The following is a 20,717-nucleotide window of genomic DNA, read 5'->3' on the forward strand; positions in this document are numbered from 1 at the left end:
GAAGAGTAGGGTTCTTTTGAAGGGGGATTTTTTGATAATACCCCAGGATTCTTTGAGTGGTCCGCCAGAGATTTAAACCTGACATTTGAAACACCGGTTCGTCAAACGACCTCGTCACTCTCTCTCTCTCTCTCTTATCACTAACCGCAGGATACCGTTACCGTTAGTCAGTTTGTGTGCTGTGGAAATTACTAGTTCTATACCCATTTAACGGAAAATCAGAATTTAATTTTCCCCACGTTGTTACCAACACGCACACTTTATCGTAATACCCACTAGAAATTTAATTTATAAATCAACTTTATCGGCCTAAACTTTGATTTCGTCTGACACTTCTTCCGATTACGATCCGTCGCCAATAATTGCGATAAATCTTATCAAGTCGCCGCTTCTTTTCGGTTGTCGCTCAAAATTTACAACGTGGGCGTACTTTTTACTTAATATGTTATTTATGTATGTTCTTTAACTGACTAATCAGCACAATGCAAAGTTCTCTTTCTTTGTTGAACCCACATATGTATGCACCATACCATGATTCATGCCAGTAAGTGGGTTCATGTAACGTTTTTCTACATTTCATGATTACAATGCCCACGGTAAGCGGCTGATAAGAAATACGATCCATTGAAGAAAGGCCTTGGCAGTCCTACCCCAAATTAGAGATGCCCTCGTGATGTTATAAAGAATCGTTCTTATCATATACAAATTTGTAGATCCCTTATCTCAAGAAATAAATAAATTTAAAGAGATTTATGGAGACTTTGAAAGTGATTTAATGATATTTCCTACCAAGAAAAGTCCAGAATTAATCAAGATGAGCTCTAATTATTTAATTTTTTAATTTAAAGCTTTAAAGTCCAGAAAAATCCCCAAAAAAGACAAACAACACTTGATTAGTTATTAATTAACTTTATTATTTATGTATTTCTTTATCAAAAGAGCAGACTTTTTGTTGTGACTGTCTTTAACATTAGATAACCTGACGCAGGAAACTCTCGTAGACTTTATACAATTTAAAAAGAGCAAAATCGTTACTTGACACATTTAACTTCATAACCAACGTATAAAATATGAAATGAGCAGCATGTAAATTTTGCCCACAAATTGCTTGGATGAAACATAAATAGCTTGGCATATTTTCTTTGAAAAATATACGTACGTGTTAAATACAAAGAATGTAAAATGCAATAAATGATATATAAAATATGGAATACCTCGTTCAAATGCTAGTATAACAAATTACAATAATAATTTCAATCTCTAGCGGTTCGTTGCACATAATTTGGAGGGCCAAGAGGGGGAACAATAATTGGGGGAGGGGACATGCGTAATGGGCTGGGTTAGTAGCGAATAGGTTTATAATCCAACATCAGTATTATCGTTTTCGTTAGTATGTAAATACAATTTGATTTTGTTCTATCGTGAATTTCAATTGGAAGCATTTAGGAATTCTACCCCACAACCTGCACATAGTTGGCCGGGAAGAGTCCGTAGCGATTCTTGCACAATCCCCGCCACCATCCGTCGTCGATCTTCTCGATGTGGGTGATCACATCGTCGGGATCAAAGGAAATCTCGTCGTCGTCCGCCGCCTGGTAGTCGTACAACGCAATGGCATGGATACCGGTGTCCTCCAAGTAGTCGGCCAAATTGTCGGAGTTGGCGTAAATGGCCTCCTCGGAAGCGGTGGCTGCAGCACTCGAAGCGACTGCCTCGGAAGCTGCTCCATTCGTGGGCGGCAAAGGCGAAGCGGCCTTAATCTCTGCCTGGTTTTGATACAGTGGCTCCTCTTCAACGACTGGCTCAGGTTCGGCTTGAGGTTCAGGTTGCACTTGGACTGGAGCTTGAGGCGTGGGCTCGTGCACTGGAGATGGCGGCTCACTTCTGGGCGGCGTCGCCACAGTTTCCACCTCAATCTGGGGCACCACATCCGGTGGCGGAGCTGCAACCTTCGCCACTGGAGCTGCAACTGGCTCTGGCTCAGGAGCGGGGGCAACAACAACAGAGGCAGGAGCAGCAGCAACCGCTGGCTCTTCCTTTGCTTCTACTTTAACAGGCTGAGCCTTGGGAATGACGATGGGTTCCTTGCGCGCTGGAGGAGTTTCCGTTACAGGCGACTGCATCTGGTTAAATGCACTGATCGCATTGCCAATGCCTCCCGTTCGTCCCGTCTGGATGGCCGCCCTGCTGCCCTTGGGCGGTGGCGTTTCGGTTGAGGTGCGTGGCGTATTCTCAGCCACAGTCCTCTTGGCGGCCTCCTCGCGATCCCGCTTGTCCTTGGCCTCGCGCAGGCGCTTCTGCTCCTCTGCCCGCTTGCGCGACTCCTCCTCGGAGTTCTTGGCCAGGTTCTCGAACTTGGCACGCAGATTGGAGGGCTTGGCGCCCTCGATCACGGGCTTGACCTTGTGGTCCACCTGGCTGGCATGCTTCTGCGGTGCCTCAATGTGATCCCAGCCCACGGCGGACTTGTCCTTGCGATCCTCCTGCACACCGAACTTGCCGCCGAAGCCCTTGGAGTAATCTGAGTTAGAAAGAAGAGATTATTAACCTAATTTTGGATCATAAACCAGTGTTCCCAGATCAGGGGTTTTCCCCTAGATTTAGGGGTTTTTTGACGTGCTAGGGGGAATTTTAGGGAGGAGAAATTTAGGGGTTTTTTTCCGGAAATTTTCTTATGATAATAATATTGTGACTTCCTAAAACATTTCAAAACTATAAAAAAACAAGAGAGAACGCTATAGTCGGGTTGGTGTCCCGACTATCTAATACCCGTCACTCAGCTAAAGGGAGTGCGAACGCTGTGTCGGGTTGGTGTCCCGACTAATAATCGTAACTCAGCTAAAGGGAGTGCGAGGGAGATAGATATATGTTGACAATTTATAAAGCGTATAACTTTTTAATGAATGGTCCGATTTGAAAAATGTCTTCTACATTTCGATAGGTATAAATATACACAACAAAATTGCATTTATACTTCTCGGAAATCTTTAAAGATGTGGGCGCAGGACCCATTTTAAAATCGTTAGTGGGCGATTGTGGGCGTTAGAGGGGGCGTGGCGCTCGGCTAAAATAAACTTGCGCTGCGTAGGAAGCCAAAGAATATGTGTGGGAAATCTCAACCTTCTAGCTTTTGTAGTTTCTGAGATCTCAGCGTTCATACAGACGGACAGACGGACAGACGGACATGGCTAGATCGACTCGGCTAGTTACCCTGATCAAGAATATATATACTTTATGGGGTCGGAAACGCTTCCTTCTAGCTGTTACATACTTTTGCACGAATCTAGTATACCCTTTTACTCTACGAGTAACGGGTATAAATACACTCGACTTTCCTTTCGAGTACACAGATTTTTCCAATCTTAACATTTCTACAACGTCATATTGACATATTTCTAATATATTGTACATTATCGAAATTAACTGATTCTTGAATTTAGGGGGAAATATCGGCTGTTTGAGATTTTTTAAGGGAAAAGCTGAATTTCAGGGACCATAACTGTTATGAGTTATATGTTAAAAATCACATTTTAAAAAATAACTGTTTTCGGATTCGTAAAGTAAAACTCAAAGTAAACTGTTATTTTTTTTAGTTTTATAATAAATGTTGACAAATAACAGTTATTCGTCGTAATCAAAAATAAAAATCAAACTTGATTTATAGCGATTTTGTGGGTAAAAAAATATAGGTGTACAATATGCACGGTTGGATTTTTTTTAAAGATTTTTAGTAAGTTATAAAAACACGGTTAGCATGTTTTTTTAATTATTTAATTTTTTTTTAAATGTCAAGGGAATAACTGTTATACATAAAAATCAACAAATAACAGTTATTTTTTGAGTTTTATTATAAAAATCGAATAAATAAAAATCATTACGGATTTGTAAACTACAATGGCTAATAAAAATAGTGGTGTTAAAAAAAAAAAATTTAGGACTCTTCTAAGTGGATGATTTTTTTGGTAAGAAAAATTAACAATAACAGTAATTTTCGGTCCCTGGTTCGAAATTAACTGATTTTTTGAATTTAGGGGAAAAACTGAATTTTTTAGAGGAATATATCGACTGTTTAAGATTTTTTAAAGGGAAAGCTGAATTTTCATTTGGCAACACTGACATAAACTGTCGCCCCAGACACTTACCCTTCTGGGACTCGTGCTTCTCCACCTTTTCGATGTGATCCCAGCCCACGGCCGACTTATCCACGCGATCCGACTGCACGCCAAACTTGCCGCCGAAGCCAGTGGCGTAGTCCTTCTGGGAGGCATGCTTCTCCACCTTCTCGACGTGGTCCCAGCCCACGGCGGACTTGTCCTTGCGATCCTCCTGCACGCCGAACTTGCCGCCGAAGCCATCGCTGTAGTCCTTTTGCGAGGCATGCTTGCCCACCTTGCCCTGGTAGTCATGGCCCACGGCCGACTTGTCCATGCGGTCCTTCTCCACGCCGAACTTTCCGCCGTACCCGTAGCCGGCGTTCTGATCCTTCAGCAGCTGCTTCTTCTTGTCCAGATCCGCCTGCTCCGTCTCCTCGCGCAGCTTGTCCATGCTGAAAGGCAAAACGGGGGAACAATGAACCTGATATTGGGTTTCTCGAGAATCACCGCATGACTCACTCGATGGTGCCGGCGGTGCGGCCGCTGCCGTCGATGGTCTTCGACCCCCAGCGCTGCTCCTGCTCGCTGACATCGTTCACAAAGTCCGGATCCGTCTCCCAGTCGTCGTCCTCCGCGGCGGCGGCGGAGGCACTGGTGGCCTGAATCTGGTGACCGGCGCTTGCCTTCCACATTCTGTTTACGCTGCTTCTGCTAACTGCGGCTACTCGCCTATCCTTATCTGCTGGTTAGATAAACACCATAACGAGTGTGAGTGGTCGGTGCAGGTTTTCTTTTCTGCGATTCGTGGCCATTAACCAAGATAACAAGACACAAAACACCGAAGAAGGGAGGGGCCGACGCCGCATCGAGAACAAGACGCCTCTGGCGATGGTAGGGTGTGTATACTCACATCCCGGTGACTAACTGCAGGGGGGGAATCTGCTGATCTGTTGCCGTGTCGCTGGAGCCTTTCGAAGTCTGCAAATTTCCGGGTTAAACAATTGATTCATAAATTGGACCGGCCTATCGAAATTCGATAATAAAATGACAATAAAACGGGAAAATAAACTAGAGATGGGTGAACCACGATGCGCTTCTTTCGATATTTTTCATTGCGAAAATCGATACATAGGCGCAATTTTGAGCTTTGATCGATAATTATGGCGGTTCTTTCAAACATCAGGAAAATTGATAGGACAACTTGCTTCGAGCACTTATTTGGGTATATATAGAGAGCAAATTGCAATGAAATCTACTAATTATGACCAATAATATTGCTACAAATGGGATAAAAAAAAAACAAATGGAGCGCCAAGGGCTGCGCCATTTCTGTGGCACCCCCGTATGAATAATTTTTTTTGAAATGAGAAAGTATTATTGCTGCTTTTGCTTTCATTTTGTATTTACTCCTATGGGAATATGCTTTCATTTCATTTTGTATTTCCTCTTATCAATATAAATTGTACACCACTTAGCGATGAAGAGATTTCGATGGCACCCCTTTTTTCATGTTTTAGCTTTTAAAAATATGAATACAATTTCCTGATAACAATAAATTATTGTTCGTTTGTTTTAATTTTAATGTGCAGTTTATTATGAAGTGCTTCCAGTATTAATGTAAAATTTTATTCAAAATATAAGATTTATTATTTTTCTTAGGGTATACAAAGACAATGATTGTTGCATGCTTTAATGTTGCATGCTGATCTTATCAATCTTATCAAAATATACTTTTGCACCAGATCCAAGTCCCATGTGGAATTGCAACAAAAAGTGAAATACAAAGGTCCTATTTTGAAATTAAATCATTAATCAGTTCTATTATTATTTTCCCAATGTCGTTACTGTTATCTCTCTTTCGTCATAGCTGAGATGACAACAACAGCTTCCAATAATGATTCACTGTATTTACTCTGAGAACTCATTACATTCTCACCTGTTTTTAAGGCGTGGGAGAGGGGACACCTCCTTCTAGTCAAGGGGGGATTTTATAAAATGTGCTAAAGTTAAGAGAAAATTCTGAATAAATAATTTCTAATATTTTTTTATTTATTAGTTAGTTAGAGCGCACAACAAACCAACTCTCACGGCTCTCCACTCTCGTCTCTCTTGGATCCCATTCGGCCGGCTTTTTGACTTCCAATCGTTGGAAACGACGAGTGCGGAGAGCCCCAACTATAAATAGGGGTGTTCGCAGTTCGAAAAGCCAAGTATTTATTCACATCGCTTGCTGTTCGCATCGCATCGCCAGACTTGTACGTTGAAAATCGAGTATCGTTGGTAAATTTATGGGAATTTGTAGATAAAAAACATTTTGTTTACTCTCGCCGTGCCAGCAATCGCAAATTCAAGTGCAAAAGCAATCAGAAAAGTGAAAAGAAAGTGTGTGCTAAGCAATCGAAGATTGTTGTAATTGGTGCCAAGGGCATTTTGTAGAATTCTGGGCGCGGCATCAGAAGAATTCTCCAGAATCTTCCATGGGAGAGAGCGAGATGCGAAATTTCTCTATTTACTTCGAACTTCTATTCAATTCGAGTAAAAACAGGTGGGGGGAAAAAATACAAATTCGAAAAACCAAAGATGACATCATCAAAAGCCCCTCTCTTTTGGCGTTTTCTCTCGCAGACTCGTGCGACTTTTGAACATCTCCCACTAAATCTAAGTAAACTTTTCGTTCTTTTCCTCTTTTTCATTTTACTTGGGGTGGGAAACGGAATTCTTCGAAATGGCGTCTCTCCCGTACCGTTTCCCTTCTTAATTTAGTAATTCAATCAACTTCAATTGCTCTGACAGAGACTTTAAACTACAGTAAATCTTGGGAATAAGCGCTCTGCGGGTTTACTCAGTATTACTCATCGGATGTGGCCACATTCCGCCTTCCATAACTTGTAGTGCAATTATACTAGTATAGGTGTGTCATCAAGGTTTATTACCGACTAAATTGCCGTGCACTATTGTAAAACATTTCGGAATTTCAATTCAAGGTACAGTCAGTCAGGGTCTCTAAAAGAAGTTAGTAAAAGCTTTTGTTTTTGAAGTTGCTCACACATAAAGTCACGAGTTGTTCCAATTCCAGAGCTCTCTTTCCCATGATATCTAGATTTTGCATAGCTCTATTATTCAAGTCGTGCTCAAAGCTTCCAATTGACGTCACTAATCTTGTGAATCATTGGGTGTTGTAAATTCAAATGTATCACACGTCATGATAGTGTGATGGTTATTTATAGAACAACATCATCAGATGATGACGTATCTAGCATTTTCCAGTCTCAAAAACAAATTCCAAATAGTGCTACAACTGGAACAATAGCATTGTAATTTATGGGTGTTTCCAGACATATGTAGATGTCTTTAAAAATACATTTCAGGTCAAAATAATAGCACTGAGTATTTATAAAATTTTTGTTTGTTTTTGTATTAAAGTTTATTTTCTTAAGTTTTAAATTTAAAAATAAATCACAACTATTTTTTTCTGTTATTTTATTTCAAAGTATATTCATTTAATATCTATATATCAGCATAATTTCATATTTTATATTATCAAAATAATATGAAACATTTTTGTTAAAGAACTTAAGATATATGCTATTGTTTTGACTGTAGCTGTATACCATACATATAAGAACCGGTTTGAATTGTGGCCAAAACATTTTTGTTTGTTTATAGCTTGACTGCAGAGGCGTCCAAAGTTGTGGCTCTTTTTTTTTTGGTATGGCCTGTTTGTGGCGTCGCCACGTCAAGTCTTTTATAATGCTGATTTTAGCTGCCTTTTGTTGACTTTCTACTTTGGCGGCAGCATAGAAAGGCAAGCATATTTTCTGCTGTAGTTTCGGCACCAACTAATTCAGGAGCGATCGGAAAATTCAATCAATTTATCATTAAGCAATTTGGCCTATTGATTTTTGTGATTATGAGGGCTTATGGGGATTCGCTCCCCGAGATAGTGTTCCACTTGACAACTGAAGTGAAGTGCTCAGAACAAAAAAGGGGGCCAAGACATTTCCCTGAAGCTTTCTCTCGGCCACAAACGAGCCGTGCCCGATGTGTTCCAAAGCAGAACGCAATGAGCTCATCCGTTTATGAGGCCAATTCGTGTGGGTTCGGTCTGGCCCATCACGAAACTACCTGAAAAGGCCATTTGGTTATCAGACGCACCCGGTTCCGAAGTTCCTCCTGCAAAACAGCCCACTGAAAACTGAAAACTTTTACTTTCCCCGGCGTAGTACGTTGAACTTGGCTTGGGCTTCGCTTTTGGAAACGAAAACTAGAAAAACATCTGGGTAAATAAACTAGGGAAAAAAATCAATGGGAAAAAACGTTTTTAGCCCAGCGCCAGGCTGGCTACGGGGCGTATGCGTAATGGGCGGCTTTTACTACTTTGATGATGTCACCGGGCAGGGCCTGAAAATAAAGGCCGGTTTCATTAGCTCTAGGGGCCATAATGTGGCTGACCTTGCTGGGGGTTAATTTTCTATCACGTCTTTGGTTTGAGCCATTATTCATTATGATTTCTCACTTCCTACTTACAGATTTTCCACAACAACCCAATCAAAATGAGTTCCGCTGAGTACTACCCATTCAAGGTGAGTTTGCAATGGATTGAAAAGGAGGCTCTGTGATGAGCTGTGAATCCATCAAAGTCAAATATATTTGAGATGATTAATCTCATTAGAAAAATCAAAACTCAGATATAATAACATCTTTTCATTAGCTCGGTATCATTAAAAGTGTTTATTTTAAATCGATATAGTCCTTCATACATCGTAATTATTATTATTTATTTAAATTCCTAGCACTATCAGTTAAACTTACTTATTAATTTGCTAGTCAGGTGTATTACAATACTTTTTGATTAGAACAATTTAAAAAGTAATTTAAAAAAAAAAGGTTTTTTAAAGACAGTTACATAGAAAAATCTTTTAAAAGAGCAGAACAAAAGAACAATTTAGAAAATAATTTTAAAATAAAAAAAACAGTTATTTTACAGACAGTTACAAAGAAAAATCTTTTAAAAGAGCAGTAAAATTGGCTTATTTCCAATAGATTTATTTTCAAGAATGCATAAATTTTTTCTCTCTGCCCCAACCAGATGCTAAGTAATTATCTGTAATTCGACTATTAAATGTTCATCAAGTGGTGTATATTATACCAGAGTATTTTTGAAAAACAAGTTCTGACAGATAGGAAAAGAGAGTGATAAGAGGACTTCAGATAAGAGTCATAGCAAAGTAAATAAAAATGAAGTAGAATAGGGAATTTAAAAAGCACCTTATCAAGACATAATTATAGAGGAAATTATGCATAGCACAGGGGGTAAACAGTACAAATACATGCCATACAAAAATAATGTTGAGTCACCACTGTGGGGTGGCACCCTTTTTGGGATTACGTGCCTTGCATTTAAATAGTCGCTCCTACTCACTCGTATTACTCACTTGGTGATTGGCACTTATTTATTATATTTATATTTTATTATTTTTTCAGTGCACCCCCACCGTCTACCCGGCGGATCCCTTCGATCCCGTCGAGGATGCGGCCATTCTGCGCAAGGCGATGAAGGGTTTCGGCACCGACGAGAAGGCCATCATCGAGATCCTGGCCCGGCGTGGCATCGTCCAGCGCCTGGAGATCGCCGAGGCCTTCAAGACCTCGTACGGAAAGGACCTGATCTCGGACCTCAAGTCCGAGCTGGGCGGCAAGTTCGAGGATGTGATCCTGGCGCTGATGACGCCGCTGCCGCAGTTCTATGCCCAGGAGCTGCACGACGCCATCTCGGGTCTGGGCACCGACGAGGAGGCCATCATCGAGATCCTCTGCACGCTGTCCAACTATGGCATCAAGACCATTGCCCAGTTCTACGAGCAGAGCTTCGGCAAACCGCTGGAATCCGACCTGAAGGGCGACACCAGTGGCCACTTCAAGCGGCTGTGCGTTTCGCTCGTCCAGGGCAACCGCGATGAGAACCAGGGAGTGGACGAGGCGGCGGCCATTGCCGATGCCCAGGCTCTCCACGATGCCGGCGAGGGACAGTGGGGCACCGATGAGTCCACCTTCAACTCGATCCTGATCACCCGGTCCTACCAGCAGCTGCGCCAGATCTTCCTCGAGTACGAGAACCTGTCGGGCAACGACATCGAGAAGGCCATCAAGCGGGAGTTCAGCGGCTCCGTGGAGAAGGGCTTCCTGGCCATCGGTGGGTTTTTTTTTTTGGAATTTTCCTGTCGTTACCCTTTTTAACTTGAATATTTTCCCACCCCAGTCAAGTGCTGCAAGTCGAAGATCGACTACTTTTCGGAGCGCCTGCACGACTCCATGGCCGGCATGGGCACCAAGGACAAGACGCTGATCCGCATCATCGTCAGCCGCTCGGAAATCGATCTGGGTGACATCAAGGAGGCATTCCAGAACAAGTACGGCAAGAGCCTGGAGTCCTGGATCAAGGTAAATACTGATTTTAATTGTTCTCTGTGTGCTTGCTTGACTTTGTAATACCACTAACTCGCATTCGATTGTCTCCTGCAATAACCACCATTAATCGTGGGTCTATGAAAAGATTTACAAACAATCCATCGACCATCCATCCAGATAGCTTCTCTTGTTGATCCCACATTTTCTTGTTGAATTCAGATGCCACTATCCTTTTTTCCCGCCCGTTTACTTCACATGTGTGCATAAAACATTAAAACTTGGCATATTCTATATTTTTAGGGCGATACATCCGGCGATTATAAGCGTGCGCTATTGGCTATTGTTGGCTTCTAAAAAAAGAACTCCCAATCCCACAATAACTTGTCCATTTCGACTGTTCCACGTACAAATGAAATTCTGATATCGAATAGTTGAAAACGAGGCCACGCAGTGCATTTAAAGCCGTAGAATCAGAATCCCCAGTCTCACATCCTGTTAATTATTATTATAATTGTGACTATTATTATTATGACTACGCACGCCACATGCACACGATTGTATCTCTATATTTACAATTTAATTGATTGTATCCCTACACTTTTAGTACATTGATATGTATCTTATGGTTTCTGTTTTGTTTCGAGTCTCATTTGCAATACATTTTAACTTAAAACGAAGGAAAATAAAAAACAATACAAAAAAATAAAATACAAAATTCAAATTGAGTTTTCGTTATCGTTAGTAGAGGTTTCTGCACTGCTTGTCATGTAAATAACAGCGCTAAATCAGTACATCACATAGGGCGATGGTTATTTAATATTTATTCATTCAAAGTTGGTCTTAAATGGGTTATTTCCAGAATTATAAACTTGATCATTAATAGAAAATGGTGTTTATAAAAATCATTGTAAAATTACTTCAACTGCTTGCTTTAAGTAAATGTCAATGGCATGTAGATATCATGTAAAATCAGTTTTCAAATATGGGCGGTTCTTTTACAAACCGAACACCTTTTATTGGCTCACATTTTTGATTTGCCTGAAACTTTTTTTACACGTACTATTCAGAAAATAAGTAAACACGTGTATCAGGATTTGACCGAAAAAAAATTATTTTTTTAGTTAGGATTTTTTTAAGTGTGCCAAAAATTGTCAAATTTGAAAAAGTACCCTCTCATTGAAAATCTGTATCTCCGGTTATATGAATCCAATTGACTTCATGTCTTTTGCATTAATTCCTCTAAAACCTCTCCTTTCAAAATAAAATTTCTTTAAAAAAAAAATTTTTAATTTCTTAAAAATAAAAACAAATTAAGATTTAAAAAAATTTTTTAACCATTGCCCCCACAAAAAAAATAATTTTTTTTTACTTTAATACTTTTGCCATATTGTTAGTTACAATCGGTTTTTGTAAAAAGTTGGAGCCACTTTTAGTTTTTAAAATATCGTATTTGTTTTAGCAAGGCCTCGGCTTTTTTCTATGAAAAAACGTCGCAGCATGTAGATTAACTCTCTCACTCTTATCGGATCCTTATGGAATTCATGTTTTCTCATTGTTTACTAGACCTTAAACAATTGTTAATGATTAAAAGTTAAGTTTTAAGTCTTTTGACAATTTCTGAATGACAAAAAGTAAAAAGTCATTTTTTAATCAATTAAAAACTTACAACTATTTATTTAACCGTCTATTTAATAAACAATAATTTTAAATTTATTTTATTTATTATTTTTTTATATTATGTAATTTATTAAACATTTTTAAATATTTTTTTTTAATTTTTAAAAAAATTTAATATAATAAAAATAAAACAATTTAAAATTAATAAATTTTTTTCAAAAATTAAAAAAAAAATATTTAAAAATGTTTAATTAATTACATAATACAGAAAAATAATAAAAAAAAAAAATTTTAAAATTTTTTTTATTAAATAGACGGTTAAATAAATAATTGTAAGTTTTTAATTGATTAAAAAATGACTTTTTACTTTTTGTCATTCAGAAATTGTCAAAAGACTTAAAACTTAACTTTTAATCATTAACAATTGTTAAAGGACTAGTAAACAATGAGAAAATATGAATTCCATAAGGATCCGATAAGAGTGAGAGAGTTAATCTACATGCTGCGACGTTTTTTCATAGAAAAAAGCCGAGGCCTTGCTAAAACAAATTCGATATTTTGAAAACTAAAACTAAACTAAAAGTGGCTCCAACTTTTTACAAAAACCGATTGTAACTAACAATATGGCGAAAGTATTAAAGTAAAAAAAAATATTTTTTTTGTGGGGGCAATGGTTAAAAAATTTTTTTAAATCTTAATTTGTTTTTATTTTTAAGAAATTAAAAACTTTTTTTTTTTAAGAAATTTTATTTTGAAAGGAGAGGTTTTAGAGGAATTAATGCAAAAGACATGAAGTCAATTGGGTTCATATGACCGGAGATACAGATTTTCAATGAGAGGGTACTTTTTCGAATTTGACAATTTTTGGCACACTTAAAAAAATTCTAACTAAAAGAATAATTTTTTTTTGGTCAAATCCTGATACACGTGTTTACTTATTTTCCGAATAGTACGTGTAAAAAAAGTTTCAGGCAAATCAAAAATGTGAAATTTTTTTTTTGGCCAAATCTGTTTGGTTTGTAAAAGAACGGCCCATATGTATAATTTCGAATTGAGCTTAAAATTTAAAGAATCAAGGCCTTATAATTTGCTGTCCATAGTTCATATCACTTCCATGATCAACTTTATATTACGCTAACTATAAACCAACTCCTGAAAGGAATATCTTCCGGATATTAATCAAAACATAGCCCATGTATACAAAGTAAAAGCGTTTAATGCTCTGACCCTCTACTCTTTTCACGCTTTATCTCTACCCGTTAAACCCAAACAACTAAAGGAGGATGCCGAGACCGATATTGGATATGTTCTGGTCACCCTCACGGCTTGGTAGACGGATGCATCCGGATATATAAATTCCCACTGCTAAAGTAGAAAATGCCAAAAACAAAAAACAAATACTTTGCATTTCCCTAAAAAGAATAACAAAAGCGGAGAACAAATGAAATTATCTAAATACTGTTGTGATGTGTTCGAAATACCCAATCTATGAGAAACCTTTAGTATTTACCCTCTGTGCAATAACGTCCAAGTCGATTTGTTCGACGCAAGATTATTTAACATTTCTACGTATTTTATTTTGTATACATGTCCTTTTATTGTAAATTATTCTGCATCGAACTCGTATGTATAGTTTGTGCTTGTATTAAATAATAAAGTTGGCTTACATTCAACGGCAAAGCTGGGCTTGCATTCATTATTCTGCTACCCTCTTGATTTTGTTTTCAGGACGACCTCTCCGGAGACTACAGCTACGTGTTGCAGTGCCTGGCCTCCTACTAAGGATATCCACGTCGCCGAAGCATTTCGCATCGATTGTTAACCATTCTACTTGTTGTAACTCTTAATCTTAAGGCAAACCTCGTTTGCCAACTTTTCTGTGGAAGATTCATAGCCTATATTCAATTCATAAATGCATTGTAAAATCATGGAAAAGAATTTGCAAGTTTTTTCACTTAACTAGGGTAACCGAAACCGGGGAATGGGGGGGAATATTTGATTAGAGGGAATGCTGGCTGCTATATCTTCTACTTGGCCACTCGATCCTGGTAGGCTGCCCACAGGCGATCGCGGTAGGTTTGGGCCGCCTGCTCCGGACTGCTGGCCTTCAGGATGCCCCGACCGACCACTGCAATGTCGGCTCCTCGCTCCTTAACCACATGCTCTGGACTCTGGTACTGCTGGCCCAGTTGGTCCACGCTCTCGTCGATCTTCACTCCAGGCGTCAGCTGCAAGAGGCCGGGAAAGGCGAAGGCATCGGAGGACTGACACACCACACCGGCCACAAAATCCACATCGGCGCCCTCGGTGGCGATCTTGTTGCTGTTCTCCTTGTACTTGGCATCGATCAGATTGCCGCTGGCCGACATCTCCGCCAGCAGGAAGACACCGCGCTCCTTGCCAGCCGCCTCCTCGCCCAGCGCCGCCTTCAGACCCTGCAGAATACTGCGCCCAGGTAACGTGTGCGCCGTGACCAAATCAGCCCAGCTAGAAATCTTGTAGATGCCCTTGCCGTACTGCAGCGACACCGTGTTGCCAATATCCGCAAACTTGCGATCCTCCATGAGGAGGAAGTTGTGTCGCTGGGCCAGAGACTGCAGGGCGCTGATGAATTTCTCGCTGAAATCCTCCACAATGTCCACGTGCGTCTTCAGCAGGCAGATGTACGGACCACACTTGTTGGCCACGTCCAGGATCTCATCGGCACGGGTCAGATCGGCGGCCAGGCAGAGGTTCGTCTGCTTGGCGGCTATCAGGTTGAAGAGCCTCTTGGCCACCGCACTCTTGGCCAAGTTGGCGCGACTCTCGTAGGTCAGTTTAGTGCGCTGCAAGTCGTTGGCTGAAAGAAAAGTAAACACGAGTGGTAACCACCACTTGAATATGAGTTGTCTATCTTATCGCGATTTCTTATTTTTAGACACCTATATCTATTTTAGAATCAATTAACTTATTAGTTTATGTCACTGATAGTAGGTATGATTAAACTACCTCTTTTCAAATTGGTTGTAAGAATAATAATGTTTTTTAGGTACCGTATGACATATACTTGTAATACATTTTTAATGGTATTTAAATATTTATTAACCAAAAAATTTCATTGAAAATATATAATAATATATTTTTAGACGCCTCTATCTATTTTAGATTCAATTAACTTATTAGTTTATGTCACTGATAGTATTTATAACTTAATGCTACCCCTTTTCAAATTGGTTGTAAGAATAATGATGCTTTTAAGGTATCATATGACATTTGAAATACTTGTAATACATTTTTATTGGTATTAAAATATTTTGCACGAAACAATTTCATTGAAAATATATAATTTTTAGACACCTCTATATATTTTAGAATCAATTAACTTATTAGTTTATGTCTCTGATAGTAGGTATACCTTAATGCTACCCCTTTTCAAATTGGTTGTAAGGTTAATGATGTTTTTTTAGGTATCATATGACATATAAAATACTTTTAATACATTTTTAATGGTATTAAAATATTTTTTACGAGACAATTTCATTAATATGATAAGAAACTAAGATCATTCTGTCAAATATATTTTTAGTAGGGTTAAAGATACCACGTTTTCTATCATATATCAAAAAGTTATACCATCAATTAAGATAAAATAAAAATTCCCTCCCTTTACAGGTGAAAATCAGAAAGGAACCGGTTCTTATACACACATTTGAACAAACCAAAAAATCAGCCATGCTTATTTATAGTGGCCGCCCCGAGATAGGCTTGATTGGAGGAGGGGACTGGCCCTCGAGTGGCCTGATAAGCAAGGCATAATTGAGTGGAGCACTACAGCCCAGAATTAGAATCACGTGCCGCGTTCCCGCGAACTTGATCCGGTCCGAGTGCGGAATCCAGATCGGCTTACCGCCGTTTATGGCGGTTGTATAACTTTATGATACCCCTAATTGAATTTGGTTCGAGGCCATGTGCTGCCCGAGTGTCATGTACTTATTATCTGTCCATCTATCTATCTATCCAACTAACTAACTAACTAACTGGTATATATCTAAGGGGGATCTGGAGCATACGCACCTCCGACCACGTCGGCCTTATCGCCGCCGACAAAGCTGCCATCGCTGTTGATTTGGACGGCGGCTATGTACTTGGCCACCGCCTCCACGGTGGACTTCTCGATGCGTCCGGCCTCGTGCAAAGTGTTCAGCAGGAAGGAGAGCGTGAAGAGCGAGTGCATCCGCACGCCGTGCTTGGCGATGTTGGCCACGCCGCCCTGCTCCCGGTTCACCACCACGACGGCATCGGTGACCACAATGCCCTCGCTCTGCAGATCCCTCACCGTGTCCAGAATGCTCGAACCGGAGGTGACCACGTCCTCGACAATCAGACAGGTGTCGCCGGCATTGAAGATGCCCTCGACCAGCTTCTTGGTGCCGTAGGCCTTGGCCTCCTTGCGCCGCACCAACATGGGAGTGCCCTGCTGCACGGACACAATGGTGGCCAGTGGAAGCGCCGTGTAGGGAACTCCGCACACGTGCTTGGCGGTCAGCTGCTTGTCCTTGATGTGCTCCACCAGGAGATCGGAAACGGTTTGCTGGGGGAGGTAGTATTACGGACTATTAGTATCTATCATAAAAACCAGGATAGGAATACTAACCATCACATCCGGATAGCTGACGATCACTCGCAGGTCAAAGTAAACCGGCGAATTGATGCCCACCTTCATCTTGAAGTCGCCGAACTTGAAGGCATTGATCTCGAAGAGCTTCAGGGCCAGGGCCCGCATTTTGTCCGAGTTCTGGGCAACCATGGTGGGTGATTCTCGATCTCTAGTCTCCGGACACGTGCTAGCTCAGCGCCAATAAGAACCGTCCAATTGGGAGTCTAACAATAGGGATGGCAAAATTGGATAAAAATACTTAGGCATCGAAAGCTTTAAAAATATTTATATCGATATACTTGTATGCCGTGACTTGGGAATACCGATATTTTTATTAAATATTTTTGAATATTGCGGTTAAATGTAATATAGATTTACGAGGAACCGACAATTTGATACCCAGTACAAAGTTACTTTTTTGATCTATTCACTTTGAGTGCCAAACGAATATCTCATTAGCATCATTTTTTTGTGAGACGTTATAAAACTAGATAATATAATCTAGACATAATAAAAAATTATTAAATTTAAAAAAAGGTTACATATATTTGGTATTTCCTTATAACCAGGAAATAAGAAGGCAAATATAATTTATTTTTTAAGTTTATTTTTATTTAAAAAAAAATATTACCGCTAAATGGACATAAAAAAAGAAACTTATTACTTCAGCAAGTCCTTCAACAAACGCATTTTATTAAAAATGTAGCTTTTCAAATAATTCGTTTTTGACCAAAAAGATATTAAAATGTAGTGCAATTTTTTTTACCATTTAGCACTACCTCCTTCGAAGTTTGGCTCCACCCACAAACCCCTGCCTGGACTTTAAGGGGAGGAGTGTAATCTTGTAGCAACCGCCAATCGCAGACCTCGAAATTCAACTAACCACATTAAAGCCAAAGCGCCTGCGTAAGTCAACAAAGTTTCCTCAAGTCTTTTTGAAACAATTCCAGATCCTTTAGTCAGTGTTTCCAAAATTTAGTTTCTTTTCGCTGGTCCCCAACTAAGTCGCAGATTTCAGCTTCAAAGCAGCCACTTCGTTGTGCAATTATCAGTTTTAATTGAATCTGTTTCTCGGCTGCGTTTAAATGGCCAGTACAAGTGGTGAATCTGTGGGTGAAGTGTCAGTGAAGCGTCCTCGCTTAGCGGGCACTTCCAAGGCTCCCAAAATAGTTGAGCCCCAAGCTCCCAAGGCCGCCAATCGGGTGCCCAAATGTGCCCGCTGTCGTAATCATGGAATTATTTCGGAGCTACGGGGCCATAAGAAACTGTGCACCTACAAGAACTGCAAGTGCGCCAAGTGTGTCTTAATCTTCGAAAGGCAACGCATTATGGCCGCCCAGGTAAATGTGTTTACATATTTTATGTATTCCTATAGGAACTCAAAAATTATCTTCCCTGGATAGAACAAAGTATTTTTTAAAGCAACACAACATAAGGATATTAATAAAATATTTTACTTTTTTACCCAAATATTTAATTTCCTAACATACAAATTTCATGACAATTTCCTTGGTTTTTTAATTATTACTTCGCTTTATGTACTATTTATACGAGCTATTTATACTCGTTACTCGGAGAGTAAAAGGGTATATTGTATTCGTCTGTCTGTCTGTATGAACGCTAAGATCGCGGAAACTTCAAATCCTAGAAAGTTGAGATTACCCACACATATTCTTGGGCTTCCTACGCAGCGCAAGTTTATTTCAGCCGAGCGCCACGCCCACTCTGACTCCCACAATCGCCTTAAAGGACTTTTAACTTGGCGCTCACACCCTTACAGATTTTGTAAAAGTGTGAATGCTATTTTGTTGTGTTAATAAATACCAATCGAAATGTAGAAGAACATTTTTAAATCAGACAATCCATTAAACGCACTCCCTTTAGCGGAGTAACGGGTATCTGATAGTCGAAGAACTCGACCTTAGCGTTGTCTTTTGTTTTATTGTCTAATTCTAACCAAAACCACCCCATCCTGATTCAATCAATCTGTGTAACTGAATTCAATTGCCAGCTTTCTTGGAAAGATAGTTATACCATTTATATTGTCTTTAGATTAAGCGCTGGCCAAGCTCTCAATTCGAAACACAAATAGCCGATGGGTGAACCCCATTTCTAGTGCCAACTCAAACAGCCAATGAAACGGAATACGGGGAACAGATTCATTCAGGGCAACCAGTCGGGAATTCCCTCCCCTTTGGTGATGATGATGGAAAGTTGTCAAGGCGTAGGAACAAATCGACCAAAATATCCGCTTACCAAAACTGTTTGCACAAGTGTGGCTCCGTCTCGCATTTCATTAGATCGAGCGATACCCCAAGGAATTGCTGTGGCCTTTGTTTGCGGAAAAGTCAAACAGGAGCAGACGGAGATGTTCACTTGTCGCATATTAATTTCCATTTGTGCTCTTTCAGGTTGCCCTGAAGCGTCAGCAGGCCGTGGAGGATGCGATTGCCATGCGGCTGGTGGCCAACAAAACGGGTCGCTCCGTCGACGCCCTGCCGCCGGGCAATATTTTCGGTTTGACCGTGACCCAGCCCAGTTCACCGCGTTCCCAGAGGGAAGTTGGTGACCAGGCGGAGCAGCCTCTTTCAGAGGAGCCTAAAAAGCAGCAGACTCTGCCGCCGGAGGAGGAGTTCATCGAACCACCGGCGGTGGCCCAGGATCTCAGTGCTCCGCGGCGGGACAATGTCTCCCAAACGGCCATCGATATGCTGGCCCAGCTCTTTCCCCACCGAAAGCGATCTGTCCTGGAACTGGTCCTCAAGCGCTGCGATCTCGATCTCATTCGGGCCATTGAGAATGTCTCGCCCACGGGCAAAGACCAGCCAGTGGATGTCACCAAAACCAGTCAGCTGCCCAGCCAGGAGCCAGGAATCTTGCCCAGCGTTCCGCAGATCACGTCCGCCAGGAGCAGCGCCTTTAGGCCTGTAATAACAGATCAGGTAAGGGACCAGGAAATTTTATTTGGAATTAGGGAAAAATTTCTCTTAGCTTTAAAAAATTAAATTTAAAAAAAAAAATTCTGAGCTTATTTTATTATTTTCAAACACACTTTTCATAAAATTAAAACAAATGGACAGTATGAATTTATTAGAATTTTGGTTTCCATAAATTTTGACTTTTAATCTTTGTGTGATCAAAAAAAAACTATCCAAAGTTTAGCTTTTTGATACGACCTTTTTTCGTTATAGAGAAGTTTTTAGCAAACTCGAGGTAATGCCGGCTTAGACTTCAATAAGTCCAACTATCCTTAAATCTTCCTTTTTAAAATACGTTGCAATTTGAGTTAAAATCGATTTTATTATTTTCTTAACATTAAAACAAATGGCGGATACAGGATTTTTTTGTGGGGGGTGATATCAGAACAATTTTATTGTTGCATACTTGTTGAATACCAAAATTTCTTTCATTTTTCACCCCCGTGGATCCGCGCAAGGTATGAATTTATTTGAATTTTTGTTTCCATAAATTGAGGTTTCTGATCTTTGTGTGAAACCAAAAAAACCATCCTTAAATCTTCCTTTCCTTTTAAAAATACCTTGCAATTGCAATTTGAATTAAAATCGATTTACGTTTTCAAAAACTTTTTTTAATAATTTAAAAAAAAAATATATACAGATTTTTTGGAATATATTCTTGAAACAAACAATATCTCACCTTTTCAGTACCAGAGCAAATCGATGGCGGAGCTGAAGCCGCCGGTCTTTGGGAGTAGCGCCTCGGCAGCGGCGGCCGCCATATGCGCCTACCCCAAGTGGTTCGTGCCGCTCTCCTTCCCGGTGACCATGGGCCACCTGTCCAACCTGGCGCCCCGCTGCACCTTGCCCAACTGCGCCTGTCTGGACAGCTACCAGTTCCACTAGGAGCTTTCAACCAGAACTACACATAATTCTATTGAAATACATTTATTTAACCTAACTAAAAACTGAACTATCTTATGAGTAACTGGGCAATCTTCGAGC

The 20,717-nt window shown here is 40.1% G+C and overlaps 4 protein-coding genes across 8 annotated transcripts; 2 read left to right on the top strand and 2 right to left on the bottom strand.

Annotated features, from left to right (window-relative positions):
* Window positions 1–893: 893 nt before the first annotated feature.
* Window positions 894–5,159, bottom strand: Cortactin (cortactin). 2 transcript variants are annotated; one of them, XM_017152743.3, is made up of 4 exons: window positions 5,005–5,159; window positions 4,614–4,833; window positions 4,143–4,546; window positions 894–2,521 (listed from the first exon to the last, which is right to left on the bottom strand). In XM_017152743.3, exons 2-4 carry the CDS (start codon window positions 4,784–4,786, stop codon window positions 1,452–1,454), a joined length of 1,647 nt encoding a protein of 548 aa, XP_017008232.2. In that variant the 5' UTR covers window positions 4,787–4,833; window positions 5,005–5,159; the 3' UTR covers window positions 894–1,451. The 2 variants fall into 2 exon arrangements, with proteins under 2 accessions (XP_017008232.2, XP_017008233.2); XM_017152744.3 differs by having other exon boundaries at window positions 4,614–4,836; window positions 5,005–5,146.
* Window positions 5,160–6,262: 1,103 nt separating this feature from the next.
* AnxB9 (Annexin B9) lies at window positions 6,263–14,079 on the top strand. 4 transcript variants are annotated; one of them, XM_017152709.3, is made up of 5 exons: window positions 6,263–6,349; window positions 8,624–8,677; window positions 9,579–10,287; window positions 10,354–10,535; window positions 13,848–14,079. In XM_017152709.3, the coding sequence occupies exons 2-5, from the start codon at window positions 8,648–8,650 to the stop codon at window positions 13,899–13,901; spliced, it is 975 nt and encodes a 324-aa protein (XP_017008198.2). In that variant the 5' UTR covers window positions 6,263–6,349; window positions 8,624–8,647; the 3' UTR covers window positions 13,902–14,079. The 4 variants fall into 4 exon arrangements, with proteins under 4 accessions (XP_017008198.2, XP_017008197.2, XP_017008196.2 ...); XM_017152708.3 differs by lacking the exon at window positions 13,848–14,079 and adding an exon at window positions 13,399–13,799; XM_017152707.3 differs by lacking the exon at window positions 13,848–14,079 and adding an exon at window positions 10,803–11,159.
* r-l (rudimentary-like) lies at window positions 13,692–16,979 on the bottom strand. Its single transcript, XM_017152706.3, has 3 exons — window positions 16,753–16,979; window positions 16,173–16,689; window positions 13,692–14,958 (listed from the first exon to the last, which is right to left on the bottom strand). The coding sequence occupies exons 1-3, from the start codon at window positions 16,903–16,905 to the stop codon at window positions 14,147–14,149; spliced, it is 1,482 nt and encodes a 493-aa protein (XP_017008195.2). The 5' UTR covers window positions 16,906–16,979; the 3' UTR covers window positions 13,692–14,146.
* A 616-nt stretch (window positions 16,980–17,595) lies between these two features.
* Window positions 17,596–20,679, top strand: dmrt93B (doublesex-Mab related 93B). The gene is made up of 3 exons (XM_017152752.3): window positions 17,596–18,095; window positions 19,167–19,697; window positions 20,421–20,679. Exons 1-3 carry the CDS (start codon window positions 17,841–17,843, stop codon window positions 20,616–20,618), a joined length of 984 nt encoding a protein of 327 aa, XP_017008241.2. The 5' UTR covers window positions 17,596–17,840; the 3' UTR covers window positions 20,619–20,679.
* The last annotated feature ends 38 nt before the right edge of the window (window positions 20,680–20,717 follow it).

Source organism: Drosophila takahashii, chromosome 3R, assembly GCF_030179915.1.
Source record: "Drosophila takahashii strain IR98-3 E-12201 chromosome 3R, DtakHiC1v2, whole genome shotgun sequence".
Classification (NCBI taxonomy): Eukaryota; Metazoa; Arthropoda; class Insecta; order Diptera; family Drosophilidae; genus Drosophila; species Drosophila takahashii.